Source organism: Martes martes (assembly GCF_963455335.1).
Source record: "Martes martes genome assembly, chromosome: 2".
NCBI lineage: Eukaryota > Metazoa > Chordata > Mammalia > Carnivora > Mustelidae > Martes > Martes martes.
Window position 1 is genome coordinate 45,968,199 of NC_137889.1, and position 22,797 is coordinate 45,990,995.

Genomic DNA, 22,797 nt, shown 5'->3' on the forward strand with positions numbered 1-22,797 from the left:
AAGGAAAGGGAGCCTTATCCTGGTCGATCAGTGTCAGAGTGGAGTTACCTCAGAAGGGAAGCCTAGACAAGTGTTCCCTTGCTCAGAACCAGAAATCTGTATTACACGCAGTGAGTAGCACACAGTATATTTTCTTTGTTCACTCCCTATGGTTTTCCCTTAAGTTTTAGTCAAGTTCTCTTTAAAAAAGAGTTTTTATCATGATTCTACTGGGCTGAGCAGAAATGAATAAAGGGTTATGGTCGAGCTTGGGTTGGAGTTCTAGAAAGGCAGGAGCCTGGAGGCCAGCAGAGTGATGCAGGGAGGGAACGGGGAAGCTCAAGGAGATGGAACTCTGCCAAGAGGCAGGACCAGCTCTTCCTATATGACCCCTTGCCCACCTGAAGCTTCCGGTATTCTCACGGTTCAAACCCTGGAGGGGAGGTGGACACATCCCACCCTGGCAGGCCAGAGAAAGAGCCCCAGTGGGCCACAGAGGCTATGGTGGATGGCAGGAAGCCCGCCAGCCCCAGTCACCTGCAGTCTGGGACACCAGCTTGCTGTCTGGGAAGACGTGGGTGGCTGTGGTGGGACAAGGGGAGGAGCTTCTTTTTTGATGCAGTCTCTCCCCCCCCCCCAAGCTTCCTGCTCACTTCCTCCCCACAGAGATATTTAGGCAGGAAGGCAAAGCAAGAACCACCTATTTACTCAGCATGGAGCCCACTCCCTTGGAACAACCTCCCCCAGCACCCCAAGTCCATGTTCATAAGTGCATGAGAATCCAGATGTAGGCCTTTACTGAGGCAAGCATGGAAAATGATGAGTAGATGCCCTCTCGGGTTCAGAAAGTTCCCACATCCCCCTAGGGAGTAGTGCCCTCATCTTGCCCACAGGGCAATTAGATCCTTGAGCTCTGACCTTCTTGTTTGATTAAAGGCACTGTCCTTTCGGTGTACTGTAGGGACCTATTCCACAGAGAAGGAAATTACCCTGAGAACTAGGAGAATCACCTGCTCCCAATGCAACAAAACCCCTGACTGCCAACCTCCTGCCTCCCCAAAGGAAGGCAGGGCTGTGGTGGGGTGGGGGGCACAGGTGCCCAGCTCCTTGCACCTTCCTATCTGTTGACTGGGACAACAGATGATTCCTGAAGCCTCTGTAAGAGCTGGCTTTGTAGGTCTTCCTCCATCACCTTCCACCAGAAAAAGTTCTCACCCCGAACCTTTGGGGGCTCACTCTGCATCCCTGGGTTCCGAAAAGCCACAGTCACCAGCACATTCAAGCAGATGCCATCTGCATTGTCTTTGCCCAGGTGCTGCAGTCCAAGCAACCCCTTGGTCTCCACCGCCAAGTGGTGCAGGGTGAGACACTCCTGTAGCAGCCGCAGGATGGCCATCTTGATGCCACCCCTTTGCTCCATGGGAGTGAAGCCGCAGGCAGTGATGGGCAAGTGAGGCATCCCCCCTGTGCCCACCAACACCCACACTGTCTGGACGCTTGTAAAGGTGGCCACGAGCCGCTGGCAGACCAGACTGCAGGGAAGCTCCTGGGGCAGAAGAAGAGGGTGCCTGGCTTGCTGCCGGTACTGGGCAGCCAGCTCTACCAGGTGCAGAATGTCCTGGGCTCGCAGTGGAGTGGGCAGGGAGGTTCGTGGGTACCAGCCAGCCTGCAGGGACTCTGCATCCGCCTCCTTGGAAGTCTTCAGAATTCCACCTGGAGGAGATGTTGAGGATGGGGTGGGGGAAAGGGTCTCTGTTGAGAGAAGTGCCCGGTCTGGCAGATTAAACGGCCACCCAGGCATTCGAGCCCTGACCCACCCCAGGGTAGGGGCTGGTAGGCATTGGTAGGGGCTGGGAGTCACATCCTCAGGCTGGAGATGCCAGGCGTGTACCAGACAGACTGGGGGCTCTTCTCACTAGAGGACAAGCTGGGGGAAAGGTGTCAGCTGCCACCCCCTCCCCCCGCCAAACTGCCAAATAGGCAGGCCATACCCGTGGCTCGAGCGAGGAACACAAAGCGAATCCAGGAGGGACCCCGCTCCTCCATAGACAGCAATGTCAGAGGCTCACAGTGAAGCCCGGCCTCCTCCTTCACCTCCCGCTGCAGTGCCTCCACGATGGTCTCCCCAGGCTCCATTCTCCCTGCGGGTAGGTACCAAGACCCACGGCACTCTTTCTTGGCCTCCTGGATCAGTAGCACCTCATCCTAAGGGGAGAGAGAGGATCCTTGCTGGGAACCTTCCCTAGAGCCCATCTCAAATACAGTCAGGAAAAACCCCCTTACTGGTGCACACCTCAAACGGTTGAGCTCTCTCTCCAGGGAGCTGGCCCTTGTGTGCCTGGGGGTCGCGGCTGTCTCGCTCTGCAACGTATCCCTCTTTGCATTCAGACTTCCATTTCAGAAAGGGGCTAAGATTCCCAGGAGCTGTTTGAGGGGCTAGGGATTAGGCCCCACGGTGAGGTTTGCCATGTGTCCTGCAGATTCATGTCTAGATGCCATATGTCTCTATGTATATCTCTCACCTCCCCTGGTGATTTACAAACTGTTTGTGGCAGGGCCTCACACTGGGGCCTGGGCTTTGAAACACCCCCACCCCCACCCCATACAGCTCCTACCCATGGCCCTGGCCCCTTCTAGCTGTCGTTGCAGCAGCTTGCACAAGGATGAGCTCAGAAAGAGCACCACACAGTGGGACAGAAGGTCTGACAGAAGCACAGGTGGTGCCATTACTGTCCATGGGACTCAGAGGAGGTCTCCGAGGCACTGGGCAGATCTTTGGGCCCACTAGCGGCAGGCACTGTGCTAGATTCCAGGGAAAGAGGAACAGGACAGGCCTCCTCTCAAGACACTGAGGCCTGGTGGGAGGAAATGAACAGGCTCCTGGGCCTCAGATGCCTCTTCAGGATAGAGGGACAACCTCAGGGCTGGGTCGCACGAGGCTCAGATGTTAAGTGTGAGTGAGAGTGCTTTGCAAAACTAGGAAGCACCACGCACTAAGTGGTGGCTGTTGCCGGCAGTTCCTCTGTCCCCACCGGGGCTGGCTGCGCGCTGCGGAGGCCGGGCGCCGGGCCCGGCGGGCGGACGCTCACCTGCTCGTTGAGGAACACGGCCAGCACCACGTAGCAGACGTCCTTCCGCAGCCGCACAGGCGCCAGGGGCTCACCGGCCGGCTCCGAGTCGCAGCTGTGCACACTCAGCCCCTGGCCCCCCAACACCGCCGCCAGCGCCCCCGCCAGGCCCTCCGAGGCCATCGGGTCCCCTGGGAGACGGCAGACGGGCCCCCCGCAGACCGGCCACGCAGGGCAGGGTGGGACACGGGTGCCACAGCGGTCCGCAGCCCTCGCCCCCTCCCCCTGCCGACTCCGGCTAGACGCGCTGGAGAATGCGGAAGCGCCCGGCGAGCCCTGTCCGCTGATAGGCTACGCGTCACCGCGGCCTGCCCGGATTGGCTGGCTCGCGTCGGTCAATGCGGGGGCGGGGCCAGTCGGTGGGTTAGGAGCCGGGCCTGGGCGGTGGGCGCCGCGGGGCCGCATCTGCTTCTTAACCAGTTACCCCTCCACCCCCGCCTCTCTCTCCGGACATTTCTAGCCACCAGCCTCGCTAATTCTTCCGGCAAGCACTTGTCCGCGCGGGTTCCGACGATGACGTCATCCTGCCTGCGGGCTGCGGAGCCCCACTGTGGCCCGCGACGATGACGTCACAACAGCCCAGATGACATCACGGAGGCCTGGGGCCGCGGCTGGGACCTACTGTTCAACTTTGGTCATACACCTACCATGGCATGGCCCAAATCGATCACTTCCCAAATAACCTTTCTTCACTAAAAATGTACCTCATGTCACCATGGCAGGGGGAACATTAGCTCCTGCCTTGGAGGAGAGTCTGACCTTGGGGAGGTGGGCATAAATATATAATAAAAAGTCATCTGAGGGTTATAAGCCAAGTGCTAAATGAATGGCTTGAGCAAGAGGTTTGACAGGTGCTCAGAGGAGAGAGGGAGCAGGGCTGGGATGGTCAAGGTGTGGCTGGCCATGGGAGGAGGGGATTTGGGCCTGGAATCAGCCAGCCCAGCCTTCATCGGTGCCCTGGCCCCTTGTCCACTGCATTTCCCACGCAGTTTTAGGGCATTCTCCACTGCAGACTGAGAGCCCTGGGAGGGCAGGGACCAGGTCCTGCTCCTTCATCTTTGCCCACCCCCTCAACATACACACCCAGCTCACATCACCTAGTGGCCTGGCGCTTTGAGAGCAGGGTGTGGGTTGTTTTGGCGAGTTCCGACTTCTCTCCCTGACTGACCTTTCCTCCTCAGAGCTTCCTTTAACCCACTGTCAGGACAGGAATGCAGGGCCAACTGGAGTGAAACTGTGAAGCCAGCCAAGTCTGGGCTCCTTGTCCTCAATTGGGCCTCCCCTTTCCCTCCTGCCAGCTTTGTGCACCTTCCTTTCGGGAAGGTGTAGACAAAGCATTGGACTTGGATCCAGATGCCCGGCCACAGCTTATTGGTTGGCTCTGAGCCTCTGGATGAGTTGTGGGCCTCAGTTTCCTTATCTGTAGACTAGGCTCATAATAGCCTTTCTTCCACAGGGATGTTGGGGGAGGTGAGACATCACAGGAAGAGCTCTGTAGACTGTCCAGAGCAGGTCATGGTGACCAGGCAGCCTGGCCCTCCGGGGGAACCTCCGGGCCACAGCACTTGTTGCTGCCACACAAAGGCCCACTGTCATGAAATATGACTACAGGACCACCACCCAACTGTACTCTCAGGAATTCCAGCCACACCAGACTGACCTCCTCAGGTCTCTCTTACATAGGAAATTGACAGCAAGTTCCCTGGGGGCAGGGCCCTGTGGTAGGTGGTAGGGCATCCCTGCTGGGCCCACAAGCTTTTGAGCCACTTGGCGAATACTGCTGACCGCAGCCCTATCCAAGACCCCTCTCCTCCCAAACGCTGGAACTCGTGGGGCCGAGTTTGGCCCCGGGGACTGCAGAGCAACTTGTCAACATACTTGTTGTGTGTGAGTGTCCGCACATTGGTTTTCACATCTGTGAAGTGGGGACAGCGTTGGTCTCAGACTCCTTTCTGCCTCCCAGGGATGATTTGAGAGAGAATGAGGTCATGTCTGGCAGGGCTCTGAGAGCCTCAGAGGCAGCCTAAGATAAACACCAGACTGCCTGGAAGAGCAGACTGCAGCAAAACCCTGCTTCACTCCCCCATATCACTGGGAAAAGCACTCCTCCGCTGTTAAGTGGACCTAATCACCCCTGTGGCGAGCAGCACATGAGGCAACAGGAAAGCCCCATGTAAGCTGAAAGGGCTGCCCAGGCAGAGGGCCCTCCAGGCGGTGTACCCAGCCCTTCTGCGAGTGCCGGAGGAAACAGGACAAAGTAGACTTTCTCAAGGCATTGGTTGGAAGACAGCACACACCAGACCGAGGCAGCAGAGGCCCTGAGACCCATAGGAGAAACCGAGGGAGGAAAGGGGGCTGAAGAAGAAGCCTCCAGAACCAGAAACAAAGAAAGTTCTCCGTGAGAGTTCACTCTGCATCCTCCCTTCCCAGAGAGGGTGGAGCACCGGCTTGGGTGGGGGCGGGGGGGATGGCTGCGTGGCCTGATGGACAAGAGCTGCCGGACTGGTAAGGTAGATCGCCTTGTACAGTACTCCTAGCGCCCACGGGAGCAAACCCGGAGGCAGCCATTTCCGAGCACGTGGACGCACACGCGTGTGAGCGCATGCGCAGGAAGGCCGTGTAGGCAGCCTTGGAAACAGGGCCGGGAATGGGCAGACAGGGTGGGGCAAGGGCGTCGTCAACTCGAGAGGCCTCCACCGGGCAACAGGCGCAGTCCCCTTGCAAAGCAGGAGGGTGAGGAGGGCAGTAGCCCAAGGTGCAGGGAGGGGAAGGTTTGGCTCAGCCCGTGCCCTGCCACTAGCTTGCTGAAGGACCTTGGGGGAGCCCCGTCTGTCCTCTAGGCCATCTGTAAGATGCAGCCCTAGGTGGATCCTGAAACAGAAAATGGACATTGGTGGGAAACTGGTGAAATCCCAGTAAACCCTGCTGCTTGGTTAATAGTGTATGGATAAGGAGTTCTTGTGTTGATTACTGTGTCATCTTTGTGTAAGATGTTAACAGGAGAGGAAGCAGGAGGAAGGGTAATCAGGAACTTTCTGTACTGTATTGTGACTTGGCTGTAAATCTAAAATCATTTCAAAATCAAAAGTCTAAAAACGTACTTTATAAGAAAAAAGAGAGGTGCCTGGGTGGTTCAGTGTGCTAAGCATCTGCCTTTGGCTCAGGTCGTGGTCTCAGGGTCCTGGGATAGAGCCCCTTGTCTGACTCCCTGGTCAGCCAGGCGTCGTCTTCTCCCTCTCCCACTACCCCTCCCCTGCACTCCCCCCACCTCAAATAAATAAATAAAAACTTTTTTTAAAAAAAAGGACAAGGAAAAATTCGGCACTGATTATCCACATACTGCAGTCACTTCCAGCTCTTAGAGCTGTGCTTTGGTGACATGTGGACCAGTGAGAGAGGCAGAAGCAGAGTGTGAACAGTGGGATGCTGGGAGAAGCAGAGGCCCCAAGGGCAGTCCTGGCCTAGGGGTGAACCAGCTGAGCTTCCATGAGGAAGAGGGCCACCAGGTGCCCCCAGATGCCCCCAGGTGTCTCAGGGTCAGTCTCCACCTGGACTGGCTTCCTGCCCAGGGCCAGTCCTGGAACATTTGGTCCACCTGCTGTTTACAAGAGTCAGACCCCATATGCCCTTAAGGGTGCTGTGGCCTGCCATGAGATGGGAGGCGGGGCCGAGAGGCCTGTGGAGAAGAGAGAGGCCTGGTGACTGGGCCATCTTTGTCTTCCCACGAGAAGGACCCTGTGTTTGAGGTTCTGGGGTGAAATTAGCCATATAAAATGAAATGTAGATAGGGAAGTGTCACTCGGTGCCACATGATCAGAGAGGACAGCAAGCCCATCTGCAAAGTCTGTGAAGGGCTGAGACTAATGTAAATGAGGCTATAGTCAGAAAGCTTGGTTCAAACACCGATTCTGTTGCTAAAACTGCTGTGTGACCTTGGGTGACTCACTTAACCCCAGCCTGTCTCTCTCCTCGTCTGTAAAATATAAATAAATATAAATAAATAATGTCTACCTCAAAATCATGGAAAGGGGTTAAATAAGATCGGTTAAATGAAAACAGTGACAGAGTAAAATGTAGGAGGTCCTTGATTTTCTTTTTTCTCTATCCCATGAAAATATGAAAATAACCTAGCTCTGCAAACAATGAAGAAACCGGATTTTTTTTTCTTTCAAATGAGGGATGGTTATGTGAATCACAGCGAAGCCACAGAAGGGAACACAAACAGCCATTTAAAATGAAGGTTAGGTAGCAACACAGAAGATGACCACAATACAGTGTCAAAAGGAAGAAACTGAGTACAAAACAGACCGACTCAGTCTTGTATAAAACAACTCTTTGGAAAAAATACGAGGAAATACACCAAAATGTTAATCGTGGTTGGGTTGGGGTTGAGTGGAGATGAACTTACAGGTGACTTTTTCCTATTTTCTAAATGTTCTGAAAGTCTATGAAATTTATAATAAAAAAGTTTTATTTCATAAAAAACACCATTTCCCAAACTACTGCAGGAACAGTTAGGTACCCCAAGAGTCGCAGCTCGCTGGCGCTGTGATATACAAGGGCAGGAGAGCAGGCAGAGCTGCACAGAGGGCCCCGGGGGTGGGGAGGGGCACCGGTGTCTCAGGCAGCAAGCCAGTCCCTGGGAAGCGGGCCTGGGGCCAGCCACAGGCACCGAGGGCAGACGGCTAGGCAAGAGCTCTTCTGGGCCACACTCCCAGAGCTTCACGTCTGGTCAGACAGGAGAGCTGGGGTAGCTTGCAGTCCCTGGCAGGCTGGGGCTCCCAGATCTCTGTAGCCCCAGCGCGCACAGGAAGGCTGCCATGCCACTGAACCCCAGGGTTCTGCCTTGTCCACAGTCTACTGCCAGGAGCACCCTCAGGGCAGACCCCTGGAAGGTTCCATCTGCTCCTCAGCAGGAAGGGAGGATCCAGGCCCCAGGAAGAGGAGCAGGCAGGGGTGGGTGAAGTCCCTATCATCGAGTCCCCCAACCCCACTCCATTTCCTTGTCTCCCCTCCCTCCCCAGTCCACGTGGCCTGCAGCAGCAGGGCCAACCACTCCAGCAGCATTCACAAAACAAGACTTTAATGGAAATCATGAAGGAGGGAGGCGAGAAGAGGGAGCAGGGACACGGCATCGCCCGTATCATTCCCTCCAGCCGAGCCTGGGCGGTCTCCTGATGCCCCTCCCCTCCAACTTCACTGTTGTCTGGCAAAAGGGCAGGATTTCAGCGGCCCCCTGTCCAGCATGCCTGCAGTGGGAAGGGCCACCCTGGAGCCCAGTGAAGATGTGGGTGATGTAAGCAGCGCTCGGGCACAGGTGGGACAGCAGGGATGAGGCAGCAGAAGGTGTTGCTTAAGCCAGAATGATTCCCGAGGTCCCCCAAGAAAGGGCTGTTTGTCTCTTGGGTTCAGGGAGCAGGTGTCAGAGGGAGTCCTTCACCCCCAGTGTGGAGGTGTGGAGAGGGGTGCAGGGACAGAACAGGTGCTGGCCCACGAAGGGCAGGTGTGGGCTTCAATGGCACTGTGGTTGTTGGCTTTAGGACCCAGATTGGAGCGGAGAACAGGGTACCCTGCCTGTGCCCAGAGTGGTGCCTGAGGGATTGATCAAAAGTCCCCAAGTCCCCCAGTGTCATTCTCTCCTGAAGCTGTGTCGGGATTGAGCACCTGGTCTACCTGTCCCCAACCTACCCCGGATCCCCTCCGGGATCCCCCTATTTAGCCTCCTGTAATGTTCCCACGGACACCTTCACTGCTTGGAACACAGCCCAGTCCATCTAGAAGAAAGAGAAAGGACAAGGTGTTTACAGTCACATCCCGGGGCTCTTCCCACCAAGAATGGCTTTTCTGGGCCTAGGCTGGCTGCTTGCTTGGCCCAGAGTGGGTTTGCCATGCCATCCCAGCCGCTGTCCTGGCCAGTGTCACCCTCACCTGGGCATAAAGCAGGCGGCGGTCAGGGGACAGGCTGGGTCCCTGGTGGCAGAGCTGAGCAGAGAGGGCAGAGGTCTCCGGGGACAGGAAGTGTTGAGTGACGCTCACGGTGCTCACCAGGCCCTGCACCTGTGCCAGAAAGGAGGTGGGCAGAGGCTCAGTGGAGACACGGGCTCAGGCATCCTCTCCCTGCCCCTCTTGTCCCCGAGGTCTACTTCCCATGATGACCCCCACCCAACTCTCAGAGAGCGGAGCCTGGATCCAGCAGCAGGGACCTCAAAGGGCCAGAGAGGGCCCAGGCAGGGTGGGCATCAGAGGACACAAAACCCAGTAGGGCTAGATGACTTCCGGACCGCTCAGCTTCACCTCTTCCTTACAGTGGGGCGGGACTTCCTGCCCTGCCTTGCTCTCAGGGCACTGGGAGGGGCGAGGCCAGAGGGGCAGGGAACCCCTGTAGCAATGTGGTGCTGCTTTGGCCGCTTCACTTCACATAGTCTGAGTGCTCCACAGAGCCCCTGGCCCGCTGGGGAAGCACCTGGTGGGGAGCCCCGGCAGGCACCAGCACGGCCTCTCCAGGGGCCTGCAGCAGGGTCCAGCAGTTCACGCCCCACTCCTCCCGCAGGCGCCGCCGCAGCCCTGTGTCCAGGTAGCAGCAGCCTGGGGTGCCAGGCTCCAGGTTGCCTGCTCCGGCCGGGCACACCTCAAAGAAGAGAAGGGGGAATGAGCAAGGTGGGGAAACAAGGAAAGGGCCACAGGGCAGGGTGTAGACTTCCCAAAGGCCAGGGGTGCAAAGGCTAAGAGCGGAAATGGTCAAGCCTCAAGGGGCAGGAAGGGGGCGGCCTTAGGGGTGGGAGAAAGGGCTAGGTGGTAAGGGGCTGGGGTTGCTCAGGTCGGCAGAACAGAGATTTGGCTGGAAAGAGCTTAGAGGACAGGATTAAGTCTGAGGCTGGGGATCTAAACCCCCACTTTTCTTGGGACTAGATGCCTTGAATAACTTCTGTGTCCCTGGCCCCGGACCCCTGTCTCCAAGAACCCAGAAAAGATACCCTGCATGAACTGAACTCATAAGCTGTCTGTACCAGGAGCTCTTTCTTATTTATTTATTTATTTATTTATTTATTTATTTATTTATCAGAGAGAGAAAGAGAGAGAGAGAGAGCGAGCACTGGCAGACAGAGGCAGAGGGAGAAGCAGGCTCCCTGCCGAGCAAGGAGCCCAATGTGGGACTCGATCCCAGGACGCTGGGATCATGACCCGAGCCGAAGGCAGCTGCTTAACCAACTGAGCCACCCAGGGATCCCTGTACCAGGAGCTCTTAACCTGGTATCCCACGAATGTCCTGAACTGTGTGCTAAATTGTAGGCCACTAGATAGCTCTACGTCCCTAGGGGACCATCTAAAGCATCGATCAGATTCTTCTAAAATCCCTGATCCGGCAAAGGCCACAGAGAAGCCCTGATGCCCCGTGGATGCACAGGCTTGCCTGCCAGGCTGAGGCCTCCCAAGCAGGCATGGGTATGGGGGCACTTCCTCAGCCCAACCAGAGTGGAGTGCTCCTTGGGCAGACAGGGATTCATGGGAGCTAGAGAAGGAGATGCCCAGGGAGTACCCGCAGAGGTCAAGGCCAGCATCACCCTCCACTTGGCCGCCAGGCAAATCCATCCTCAGCAGGACCTCAGTCACTGTCCTTGGGCTTAGGACTCAGGGCTCCCAGACTAGCCCAAGGGGAAAGGGGAGGCTGGTGAGCCAGGCTGAACCCTAGGGTGGCCCCAGGCAGGCGCCAAGGCTCTTTTGCCCTCGGAGTCCATCCTGGAGCTTATTGGTGTTTCCCAGGCCACCCAGTGAGAAAAGGCCCCTCAGACCTTCTCTGTGAATCATCAGGCCCGGCCCTGTGAGACTGCCTAAGGGCCACCACACCCAGACTAGATGAGGCCATCTGTGTATGAAGGTGTGCTTCTGTCTGCTTCCTCTGGCGTGTCCCAGCATCTGTGTGTACATCTACAGATCCCTGTGTGTTTGTCAGTGTGTCTGCAGATATGCGTGCCTGTGGGCAGGAGGGTGGTGGTGGACAGCTGTGGTAACACCAGCTTGTCTGTGTGTGTGTCCGTGTGTCTTTAGCAGCAGTGACCCTTGGTGGATGTCTTTTTCCCAGGACAGTCAGGGTTGAGATGGACTTTGGAACCACTGCATCTGCCCCAACCTTAATACTGACCTTCCACCTCCCCGGCCCCATGGAGCTTCCTGCCTCCTGCTTATCCCCTCATCTTCTCCTTCCCTGCCCCTTATTTTGGTCCAGTCTTTCCCACCTCGGTCCAGTTTTTCCTACCTCCCATGCTGCCTCCCTCAGCCCTCACTCTCTCGCATCCCAAAGAGCACCACCTCATAAGATGTAGATCTCGGAGGAGGGGGCAGGAGGAGGGCATCTCAGACGGGCTTCCCTTCCCCCTCTGCCACCTGGAGCCCATGCAGGGGAGGCTGTCTGTCCCCAGGAGAAATAGGGCTGTGACCTGGTCTCAGGTCTCAGCTCTGCACTCAGCCCGGTTTACTCAGCTGCAAAATGGGAAGGCAGCAGCGCCTGCCACACAGGGTGACTGTGCCAGTGAATCGAGATCGTGTACCCGAGGCCCTTACACAGTACCTAGCCTGCACCAGCTCCTGCTCTCGAGTCACCTTTAGGTCCCTGCTCAGCCCCAGCTCTTTCTGTGTGCCCCACCACACAACTTGTAAGGTCCCAAGCTGCTTTCTCTGTGTGAGTCAAGGCCGTCCAGCTCACCTGGGGGGGTGGGGAGAGTGAGCACATAGGGCACGCACAACAGGGAGAGCTTCGGGGGGCTGCGAGCCCCCACTTCTAGGGAGCACGAGGGCAGCGCAGGGGAAGGGGAAGACTCCCATCTCCTTCCTCACCATCTGGAGAAAGCGGCGGATGCGCTGGGCGTCCTGGGCCCGGAACACGTGCCACACAGTGCTGACCTGGCTGCCGGGAGACCAGAGCCCTTCCCCGTCCAGGCCTGAGAGGAAGTCTGTGGAAGACAAAGAGCTCAGGGGGCCTCGGGGGTGGTGGTGAAGAAACCTCGCATCAAGATTTGCGGCCAGTCCAACCCCTGCCTCTGGCCCAGGACCCACCTTTCTGTGCCCGGTGCCAGGCAGGCGGTGGGGCTTCAGCGCACACCAGGACACTGACCAAGTCAGTCACCTCCACACAGAGGTTCTTGGTCCCCAGGTGCCCACGGTGTGGGCTCACACCTGTGCAAAGGCAGAGAAGGGACCGGCGGGTCACACAGGCGCCCAGAAGTAACAGGCATGGGATCAGGGGCCAGCCGAGAGAGGAGTGGGCACTCACCATAGGCTGCCCACAGCTGGGGCTCCAGTGGACGCAGGGCGGGGCCACGTGGGAGGTAGGAAGCCAGGTTGAGTTTCCCATGGCGGGCACAGTACTCGGGGAGGGGCAGGCTGTCAGCCAGGTTCTCCATCCTGGAGGGGGCGGGGCCATGCCCAGCAGGCTCAACCCAGGTACCCAAGATCCCCTCCAAGCCCACTCCTCCTGGGGTCACTCCCAGAGGCAAGAGGGTCATGGGGTGGGGGCGAAGGAGGAGGGGAAGTAAGGGCAAGGGGCTGGGCAGAGGCTAAGGAGATGGGGCCAGCCCTTTCCCTTTGGTACTATACGTACCTGCTGGTGTCCTCATCCCCCAGAGCTCTGTGCAGCAGAAGGACTGAGCCCTCATCTGACTTTGGGCGAACTAGGGGAGGAGACATGCCATTGGCCCCAGGGGAGGAACCTCCTTGCCAGAGGACCCGGCCCTGTGGCAGCAAGAGGGTTCAGCTTCGGCCCCGGGCTCTGCTTCTGGCTCCCTCCCCAGGGTCACCATGGGACTTTGCTGCCACCTGGCTCGGCCTCCCAGCTCCTCCTCCCCCACATCAGGACACTTACTTTCAGGCCGGGAGAATCCCTCCCAGAACGTTGTACTGTGGAGGCTGGTGGGCTGGGGAGGCCCGAGGGGGGTCAGTGCCTGCACTTGGCCTCCAAGAGCCCCAAGAGCTTCCGTCCCCCACAGGTTGTCTCGCAATGTCCTCTGAATCCCTGACACCAACACAGGCTGTATCGAGGAAAGGCAGAGGGATGTGGGGGGAGAATGGACAGGCAGCCAACTTGGCCAGGCCGGGGCGTGTTGTAGGGGACACCAGACCCACGTGGGGACCAACCCTGCTGCCCACCCCGGGTGACAGACCGGTCTGCCTGGGCCTACAGATTAAGCTCCAAGAGCAAGCGGGGCCGGAAGAACTGAGGGCCTGGAGGAAGGAGCCTCACCTGGCCCTGCCTCCAGTGCTCCTGGAAGAGACGGAAGCCTCGCTGAGGCCTGGGCTCCTGCAGCCACAGCAGAGCGCCGGGAGGAGGAAGCCGGGGCCGCACTGGCGAGAGGGGCAGGCCCAGGCCTTTGTGCAGTCCTGGCCCGGCCCGCAGCCCAGGCCCCAGGGCTTTCTCCTGGATCTTCCGTTCCACCACCTGCGCAATGATGCTGTCCAGGATGTTGGTGATGCGGTCATCCTGCATGGACGGAAGGATGGAGGGGCAGGACAACTCAGGACCTGCCTTATCCCACAGGGAGGGCCAGCCCAGCCTCTGTCCCCGGGCCCCCAGGCCTCCCTCTGTGCCCTTGCTCACACTGGGCAGGGCAGGAGTGACAGGGGCAAAGGCCATGTGTATCCGCTCGTGCCCCAAGCAGAGTTTGACAGCAGTGGAGGCCAGCAGTTCACAGAGAGAGGGACAAGGTAGGGGCCCTCGGCCGGCACGGTCCTCTGCCGGGGTCTCAGTGGAGTCCGGGGTCTCTGGCAGGGAGGAAAACGGTGAGGGGCTTCCCCTTTCTTCGGAGGCTCCACTGCCCACAGGCTCTGCCCTCATCTCCTGGCCGAGTCTCTCTCCTCACTGCTCTGGAGGCGCTCACCTCCCACCTCCGGCAGCTTCCAGAACCTCTCCCAAGGAGGGGCTCACAGTGGGGGTCTGACTGGAGATGGGTGAAGGGGCTTGTCCTACATTTTTTTTTAGATTTATTTTCTCTGGAATGACTTGAGAAGAGTGATGGAGATTAGGGATGGCACAGGAGAGCTGAAGCCATTCCAGTCTGTCCTCGGGACGCCAAACGCGGCCCAGCCTCCCTGGACAGTCTAAGCAAGGGCCAGGGATGCTGCTCACCCTCTTTGATGTCCTTGGTCCTGTCGGTATCCCCGTTGCAAGAAGATTGTGGAACCGGGGAAGTTTTCTCTGTCGGCTCCTTCTGTGAAACCCATCCACCACCCCCCAATCCAACCAGAGATTTAAAAACGGCAAAGAGAGCTCAATCCAATTCAACCCACCAGTAATTAACAAAAGACTGCAAAACTAGGTTTACAGGGAGCAGAAGGTTCTGTGATATAACATTAGGTGGGGAAAAGGTGCTCACGGAATTCTGCACACAGTACTGATCTAAAATACACAAAAATAAGCAGAACAAATACAGAGATAAGTGACTGGAAAGAAATACATCCAGATGATAACGGTACCATTCTAGCCTGTTGTCGTCTTCCTTGTACTTGTTGTATTTTCCATAATGGCTATGTACCGGGGTCTGGCACGCAAAACGCATTCAATAAACTATTTCTTGAATAAGTCAGTTTTATAACAAAAGTGTGAACTTTATAAAAACTTTGTAAAATGCACACTGAGTGCCTGCTCTGTGTTAAAAGCAGGGCATAGAGAGAAGGCGGGTCTGTACTCTGCCCGCGGGAGCCCGGGCCTGGGGAATGGAGAGACAGGGCCCGCCAGCGAGCAGCTGCAGCATGATGGGGCAAGTGCTGAGCTGGAAGGCATACAGAGTGGGCAGGCGCTCCGAGCAAGCAGAGAGGGAGGTGGGGCTGATGCTAGAGCTCCATCCATGGATCCTGATCCCCAAAGGAGAGGGAGAAGGACCTTGATTTTACCCAGCATCCGTGTCCTTCATCCCCACCAAAAAGACGAGGGCCAAACTCTACGAGTAATTTCCAGACACACTGCCCAGTCTGGGGGCCCACCAGCTAGTGCTGCCCAGCTTCTTACCTGCTGGCCCCCATCCCCAGGGGCCCACACCCGGGCATCAGCTTGGCAGGGGCAGTGCCCCCGGATGTCAAACTTGACCCAAACCTCGTGCATGGCGGTGCTCAACTCTGCCAAGGCTGTGAGTGGGGAGGGGAGACGGAGTTTGGTAGTGAGTGTGGACAGAAGGGCCTCGCCAAGCAGCAGGGCATGGGATTGGGCTAAGCCACATCCAGACAGGAAGCTGCTCTCCCCCGAGACCCACCCTCTGCACACCCCACCCCTCCAAGATGGCTCACCCTGGCTAGAAACGAATTGGGTGAGCGTCAGGGAACTGGCAGTATGCCCGGCCTCTTGGGGACACTCCTCCGCGGACTCCTCCTGAGGGCCTGTGGGGTAGGAAGAAAGAAGCTGCAGTCAGGAAACCGAGAAAACCACAGCTTAAGGTTGGTGAACAAGGGCAAGGGCATGACATCTAAATCAAGGGACTCAACAATCCATAAACCCATAAAACACGGGCTTTCTGGGCCACTTGGGTTCAAGAATCACATAGGATCCTTTTCTTGCAGAATGCAGAGCCTTTAAAATGCTGACACTCATTGCCACACTCCAAGATGAGCTTGTAGAATGCAGTGTTCTCAAACGCTTCTGACCCTGGAACTCCTTTTGGCTACCTCTGTGGGAACACTGGGAAATTTTAAGCCCTCGGGCGACTAAGTGGAGCCAAGGGAGAAGAAGCTGAGAACCATGAGAACGGTAAGACTTGGGATCGGAAGGTCTGAGTCTGAATCCTAGACCAACGCTTACTAGCTGTGTGACCTTGAACAAGTCACCTAACCTCTGTGTTTTTCTTATCTGGAAAAATGGAGGCAGTAATACCCACCTCACAGTGTTGAAAGGTTTAAAAAGGTGCAAGCCAAGCAAAGTGGGAGGCATAGAGTGTGCACTCGATTCCTTTTACGGGTGGGCAAGGACACAGGTGTAGCCCTCTGAACTGGGGAGAGGGAAAAGTCTTCTCGAAGGGGCATTGAACCATGGTGACGGAGGCTGGAGCTGGCGGTGAGGCTTTCTTGGGGAAAGGCAGCCCAGAAATGGCCACAAACCTTAGAGCCGCCCTTTTCAGGCCCCCATCCTTGCCCCCCCCCACCCTCAGCTCCCAGCTCCTTTCCTACCTGCTTTCCTGGCCCACCTAGCCCCTGCCATGCGACCACAGGCCACACACAGCCGGTGGCTGCAGTGGGGACATTTCCAGTGGGTGTTGAAGAGTCCCCGGTGACAGCGGCTACAGCAGCAAGGAACGCCTGGGTTGTCCTCCGTCCTGGCTGGCCCCTGGCCTGTTAGCCACGGGAGAGAACAGGATCAGAGAAGGCTCAGACCACAGGTCCCTTCTGAGGACCTCCAGGCAGGGATGGAGTGGAACAGTGGGGCTACCCCAGAAGGGAGGCAGGCCCCCGTCAGACAGCCTCAGCAAAGAACCTCCCCACAGCACTGTCTCCAGAAAACTCTCCCAGCAACAGTGCAGGCCTCACCTCCCCAGTTCCTGCTCCAAGGATTTCCCCATCAGCCCTGAATTACCCATCCACACCATTTCCAACACAGTCCTCCACCCACCTCCCTCCATCCCGAGGTGGTGTCCCTTCAGGAGACTCTGAGTACCAGAAGAGGGAACCTTAGGAGGCCACTCCTTCCCTCACCCAGAGTTTCTGACTAAGCCCTCCTAGGTCGGTGGAAGGATGCCAGTGAGCATGCGTTCATTTACTCATGCAACAAACACTTTGTCCTGTGCAGGGCTGAGTGCTGGCGCCTCGGCGCGGGTCAGGGCTCAGAGCTGCCCTCCCAGCGCTCACATTCCAAGAGGGGGGATGGGCCCACAAACACGGTAGTGATCATGATACTCCAGAGCGCTGGAGGAGGAGACTAGAAGAGAATGACTAGGGTGGGGATGCTGGGGGGAGCAACAGACACGGGCCCCAAGTGATGAGTAAGTGTTCATTCATCGGGGAGAAAGGGAGGAGAAGGGCATTCCAGACAGAAGGAACACAGAGTGCCAGGGCCCGAGGGGACGGACAAGCTGGGGTGAGCCGAGGAGGATGGGCCACCGGGTGATGTGAAGTGCTGGGAATCCAGGCTGAGGGAGTGGCAGACTAGACTGGCCGAGGAGAGGGGGAAGGGACTGGGCTCTCTGGGACAAGAGGGAGCGATAAGGGGCTCCTACCCGGGTTGTGACCTTACTGGAGGGGCATGCACACATTTTCAAATGCATGTGTGGGGATGTAGGAGGGTATAGAAGGGAGACCCTAAAGCCAGAGGGACCCAATGAATGGCTGGCACCCCACCCGTCTTTTCGCATCAGCCCAGACCCTACTAGCTTCCTAGGGCCTATGAGCCCCAAACAGCAGGGAGGGCCCCCCCCTTCCAATGCCCTTGAAGACACTTGGCACTCTGTCTTGTTTCCCCAGCAAACCCAGAAACTCTCAGGCAGCTGGACTGGACCAGGTTTCACACCCTCCCAACATCCCTTGCCCCGGCAACAAACTTCAGAACTCATGTCGCCGAGGAGCCTAAGCCAGGAATAAGGGCAAAGCAGGGCAGGAGCTCTCTCGAGCTGGTACCAGGATGGACTGTGCTAATGGGAGGGAGGGGCCCACACTCTGCAGGCATCGTGCTCCGCGTCAAAGCACAGTGACCACAGAATCCAGCCTTCCCCGGCTCCTGCCTGCCCCACGTGTCCTGCTCACCTTCCCGCTGTGCCCAGGCCAGAGCTTCACGCTCCCTCCGCAGCAGGCGGCACAGTCGGTCCCCCAAACCACTTAGCAGATGCTTGGCGAGGCCCTTGCTGAGCCTGGCCTCAGGGCCAGACCATCCTCCCTCCTCAGGGCAGGCTGCAGAGTCTTCCTTCTGCGACTGCTCCCCTCCCAGAGGCAATCTGGAGATGGGGTACAGGAAGATAAGGAGGGAGTCCCGACCGGGAGGGTGCTGGGGGCAGCCAGGGGCAAGGGGCTCACCTCACCACTTGCCGGGAGGGGCGGGCCAGCCCTCCCGCCTCTCCAGCTGCATGGGCACAGCTTTGGCACTGAGTTGTGCCTGCCAGGGGAGCCGAACCAGATGTGTCATGAAGCCCTGGGTCCTGGAGGCTGGCCCTGACATCTTGGGGTCCTGAGGAGGCAATGAAGCTGGTCAGGGGTCTGGGCCTCCTGAGCTAATGAGAGCCCCAGGCCCTGCCTTTGGCACCCAGCCCACCCACAGGCAGAGCGAACCCAGGCCCTAGGCCCTGGTCTACAGAGCCTGATTTGGAGCTAGTGAAAGTGAACCAGACAGCCAGAACCTTCACAAGAAGGGCTGGGTGGGGGAGCCTCCGAATGCCCTGACGTGCTCTGATGGCCAAGAGGAGAGGTCTGCTGTCCAAGGCTGGAGCCGCTGGGCCATCACTCTGCTCCAAGTGCAAGTTTGTTTTGTTTTGTTTTGTTTGAAGTAAGCTCTAGGCCCCAACACAGGGCTTGAACTCACGACCCTGAGATCAAGAGTCGCATGCTCCGTTGACTGAGCCAGCCAGGCGTCCCTCAGTCGGTGCAAACTTTGGATAGCTCCACAGTGGGCTTAGTGATATCGCTGACCGCCTGTCAGCGTGAGGAGACAATCCGGGCATAGGACGGAGGGTGCCGGAAGGTGAGAAGGCTGGAGAGTTTCAACACAGGCCACAGGTGCAGTAACCCAAGAAGGGAGAGGGGCCAACAGCCTCCCAGCCCTGGCAGAGGCCTGCAAGAGCACAGACGGACCCACACCAGGTGCAGGGGAGCCTGGGCAAGGCCCCTTGGGGCTTTAATCCAGAACCTTCGACCAAGAAACTGAAATGACCCTGAACAGTTGAGCCCGAGCCGGCAGTGCTAGAACCCTCTGTGAAGAGCACAGCGTGACAACAGGTCCAGGAGGCACCTTCCCAAGTCCTACTACTGGCCGAGTCCAAAATGAGTTCCCATAATCCGGCTGGCCTAGGGAGGAGTTGTTCATTCCTGGGGCAGGACAAGGGGTCCTTCAGGAGGGACAGTCCCCCAGACGGGGCTACGTAGCACAAACAGTCACCAAGATGAATGTTTGCCGAGTGCTCACTTAATTCAGCGCCAAGAATTCTTCAAAGCCTTTGATGTGAATTATACCATTTCATCTTGCAGCAGTCTTTACAAGGCAGGTGCCATCTTTAGCCCCATTTTAGAGATGAAGAAACTGAGGCCCAGAGAAGTGAAGTAACTGGCCCAAGGTCACAAAGCACCAGGCAGCAAAGTCAGGACCCAGGCGTTGTTACAAGGCCACAGACACATCACAGCTTGGGAGGAGGCCGGCGGAAGTAAGAAGCCACTTGCTCTGGCCTGTAGATGCTAAGGAACTCCCAGAGAACCATCACATCCGGCTGGAAACCAGACCACTTGTATGATCCCCTCGTAAAGGGCCCAACGACCCCACTTCCCCACAAAGCCCCAGTCCTGGCTGCCCCCTCCCAGGTAGGACCCTCTGCACCCTTACCTCTGTGGTTAGTATGCTGTGAGGCCTCCGCCTTGTTCCCAAACGATGACTCCAGCATCTCCTGCCAGCCTTTGGCCCCCTGGCCCACACTGCCTGGGAAAGGGTCGGGTGGGCGCTTGGCGGCTGGGCTGCCACCTGCTGCCTCAGGGCTGCTTGCCCTCTTGAGGGTCTGCAGCTGGGCAGGTGGGCTCTCCTCGTCCCCAGGGCAGCCCCCTGGGCACCCAAACTGCTCAGAGTGTCGTGTGAGCCATGTCTTCTTTAGCTTGGTGTGATGGCTGGGTGGGCAGGCCCTGGGACCAGATGCCTTGTTCGCTTCCTCGTTGGATTCACTGGGCCCGATGGCAACCCCCTCCTGGCACTTCCTACAAGGGCCAAGACCTCCATCTCTAGCAGGTGGGTGAGATGAGCAACAGCCTTCCTGGGGGGTAGGAGGCCCAGGAGAGGGACACCTGGATGTGGCTGATGGCCCCAGCTGGTACCCAAGGCTCCCACCCCCCGGTACAGCCCAGACATTGCTGAGAGTATGAACCAGGCCCGGGGGACAAGTGGGCCAGGGGGTCCGGGGAACAGCGTCCGGATGCCCCAGCAGGAATGGGCAAAGGTTCTGATGCCTGCCGATTCCTGCCTCTCCATCTCTCTGGTGGAATGAAGGACGCTCCGCTTCCCCAGTTCTCTGGAGATGCCCACCAGGGGCCAAGCCTAACAGCCCAGGTTCCGCGGTTGCCAGTGGCTCCTTTGCCAGCCTGAGAATGCTTGGATCCTTGTGGTAAAAGCCCTAAAGAGAGAAGGGGTAGAGCTCATGCTGACTTCGATCCCAGCACTTTAAAGGATGGGCAGAACTGACGGCCAGCTGGTGTGTGCCTGTGTGGCCTGAAGGGTCGGGAAGACACTGAGGAACTCAATACTGGTTTCCAGACCCTGATCCCTAAGCGCCTCCCCACTGCCCTGCTACCCTGCCCCCGGGCCTCCCTGGGATTTCTCAGACTTCCGAACAATCCAGCAGCTAAAGCGTCAGCACCTGCCACCACCAAAGGATCTGTTGAGACCGTTTGATGACCAGTATCATACTGGTCTTCAAATAGCATAAATCTTATTCCTGGGCAAGGGGGTGGGTTGCCGGGGGTGGGTTGCCTGGGATGGGGGAACATGTGCCATAGACACAGGCCAGGGGGATACCTGCCACATCCCACAGCCAGATAAAGGGTCTTGTCTGCCCGCCCCCCCCCAACTCCAGGACGAGACCACATAGTCAGAGACCGCGGTTCCCAGGGCCTTGCTCTGGGGGGTACAATGAGTGTGTCAGTCCCTGAAATGGCCCAAAGGCAGGGAAGGCTTGGTGAGATGGAATCACTTGGAGGAGGCATTGCTTGGGGTTGACGCTGTCTGAGCTGACAGGCTCCTCTACTAGGGGTGCCATCTGACATTTTCATCAGAACGGAAGAGCAGAGCACTGTGGCCTGGCGTGGCTGCTAGGGAACACTCAGCTACCTTTTGTGGCCTAATCCCCGGGTACCCACTCTGCTCCAACAATCTCACCTTGCTGCCTAAGCCGAAGGCAGAGGGCACTTTGGGCTGCCCCCCTGAGTACACCCACGGGTGTGGGGCCAGGGGCCATTCACACGGACGCTCTGGGGGCAGGCTGGACACTACGTAGGGTGGCAAGCAGGTGGGCACCCAGAAGGGAGCTTGCTCGAGGATCTTGGTCTCCAGAAGGAAGGGGCAGTGCAAGGGCCGGAAGGCCACAGGGTCGCTCTTGGGATGGCCACCACTATGCTCAGGAATCAGGGGGCCATAACGAGGTGGGCATGCCGAGCCACAGAGGGCCAGTGGGTGGGCGAGCATCGCCTCCTTCCAGCGCAGCCCCTCCTTGCTGCCCAGCCAGCCGGCCTTCCTCTCCCCATTTCGGGGGCCTTCGCCCTCCACCAGTGGGAGTGTGTCCTTGGGGCTCTGGGGAAAGCCAGGGGGAAGCCAGGAGTCTGGGGGGCTTAGAACACCCCTCCAGAAGGGAGCAGGCTCTCCAAGGCACAGTGCACCACGGCGCAGACCATCTCGAGGCAGGGTATCCGGCTCCCGTCCCAGGATGCCATTCTCGGGGGCTGTCTTCTCCCAGGCTGGGGTGTCCTTCAGGAAGCTGGGCGTACTCTCCATCACTCTCCTGCCCTCATGGGGCTCTCCCAGAGGGGGTCCCTGGAGCATAACCAACACACCATGAGCACGTGCCCCAAGCACCCGACCGCCCGGTGCAGAGCTGGGCACCGCCCTGCAGCACCAAGGCAGCTCAAACCAGTAAGGCAAGTGCCAGCCTACAGCTCAGCTCCACGCCACCTGCCCACATGCAACCCGAAGGACCTGCCTGGGTGAGATGCTCGAGTGTGGGGCGGTCAGCCCTTGCCCCAAATGCCCAAGCCCACCTGGGCCAGAGGCCCTCAACACAGACTGCCACTTGCAGGGTGGGCCTGGATCGCGGGCACTAGCCATGGGGCAGGGCAAGGGGAGAGACCCCAAAAAGCTGAGGTCGCTGGAGGGTACTGCACTTGGGGACAAGAAGGCAGGATCCTGGCCCTGACACAGCACCTGCTATGTGACCTTGGGCAAGTCATATCACTCCTCCGGGACTCCGCGTGGCCTTGTGTAAAATAGGGTTTGGAAACCGGCAGTCTCTCGGAGGCCTCTTTCCACATTGCCATCTGTGGGGCCAGGGGCTACTGCTTGCCTACCCGCAGCGCTCAGCCCCACTCAAGCTTGTAGGGGTGGGAAGCACAGGCAGGATGGGCTGGAGTCACCGGGGAGAGCCTCCTGGCAGGACTGCTGGCTGGTAACTCTCCCTACACTTGGGCAGTCACTGGTGTGTCTCTTCCCATCTCTCTATGGTTTCTTGGCTTTGGAAGCAGAGTCCGGGGACAACTGCTGGGGGCTGAGATCTCCACCACAGCCCCCAAGGGAAGGAGGGAGCCAGAACAGGAGAGGGGGGATTAAGAGGCCTCAGCTGGGACAGGTCAAGCTGCTTTAGTCCAGCAGGCAGTGCCAGGGCCGCTGGCGGCCGCTGGTAACTGCAGCCTGGCAGGGGGAGGGAAGGAGGCGGGGAATGCGGGCTGCGCCCCAGAGAGAGGCAAAGGAGGGAAAATTGAACGTGCGTGCGAAGGACCAGGGTGACAGGTGGCACCAGAGCTGCAGCGCTCTCCCCGCGCGGCCCCCTTGGCC

General features: G+C 58.2%; 2 protein-coding genes across 5 annotated transcripts; both read right to left on the reverse strand.

Annotated features, from left to right (window-relative positions):
* Positions 1–112: 112 nt before the first annotated feature.
* NUDT18 (nudix hydrolase 18) lies at positions 113–3,363 on the reverse strand. 3 transcript variants are annotated; one of them, XM_080797125.1, is made up of 3 exons: positions 3,069–3,363; positions 1,971–2,120; positions 113–1,692 (listed from the first exon to the last, which is right to left on the reverse strand). In XM_080797125.1, the coding sequence occupies exons 2-3, from the start codon at positions 2,113–2,115 to the stop codon at positions 1,097–1,099; spliced, it is 741 nt and encodes a 246-aa protein (XP_080653251.1). In that variant the 5' UTR covers positions 2,116–2,120; positions 3,069–3,363; the 3' UTR covers positions 113–1,096. The 3 variants fall into 3 exon arrangements, with proteins under 3 accessions (XP_080653251.1, XP_080653250.1, XP_080653252.1); XM_080797124.1 differs by having other exon boundaries at positions 1,971–2,184; positions 3,069–3,347; XM_080797126.1 differs by lacking the exon at positions 3,069–3,363 and adding an exon at positions 2,273–2,358 and having other exon boundaries at positions 1,971–2,184.
* Positions 3,364–7,257: 3,894 nt separating this feature from the next.
* Positions 7,258–21,759, reverse strand: HR (HR lysine demethylase and nuclear receptor corepressor; the record flags this gene model as incomplete). 2 transcript variants are annotated; one of them, XM_080797138.1, is made up of 18 exons in its annotated part: positions 7,258–8,881; positions 9,036–9,164; positions 9,571–9,735; positions 11,940–12,055; positions 12,159–12,278; positions 12,376–12,506; positions 12,703–12,772; positions 12,964–13,129; positions 13,342–13,578; positions 13,696–13,859; positions 14,224–14,305; positions 15,103–15,218; positions 15,378–15,467; positions 16,251–16,412; positions 17,817–18,004; positions 18,084–18,234; positions 19,597–20,371; positions 21,133–21,759. In XM_080797138.1, the coding sequence occupies 18 exons, from the start codon at positions 21,742–21,744 to the stop codon at positions 8,819–8,821; spliced, it is 3,537 nt and encodes a 1,178-aa protein (XP_080653264.1). In that variant the 3' UTR covers positions 7,258–8,818. The 2 variants fall into 2 exon arrangements, with proteins under 2 accessions (XP_080653264.1, XP_080653265.1); XM_080797139.1 differs by lacking the exon at positions 9,571–9,735 and having other exon boundaries at positions 21,133–21,744.
* Positions 21,760–22,797: the final 1,038 nt, after the last annotated feature.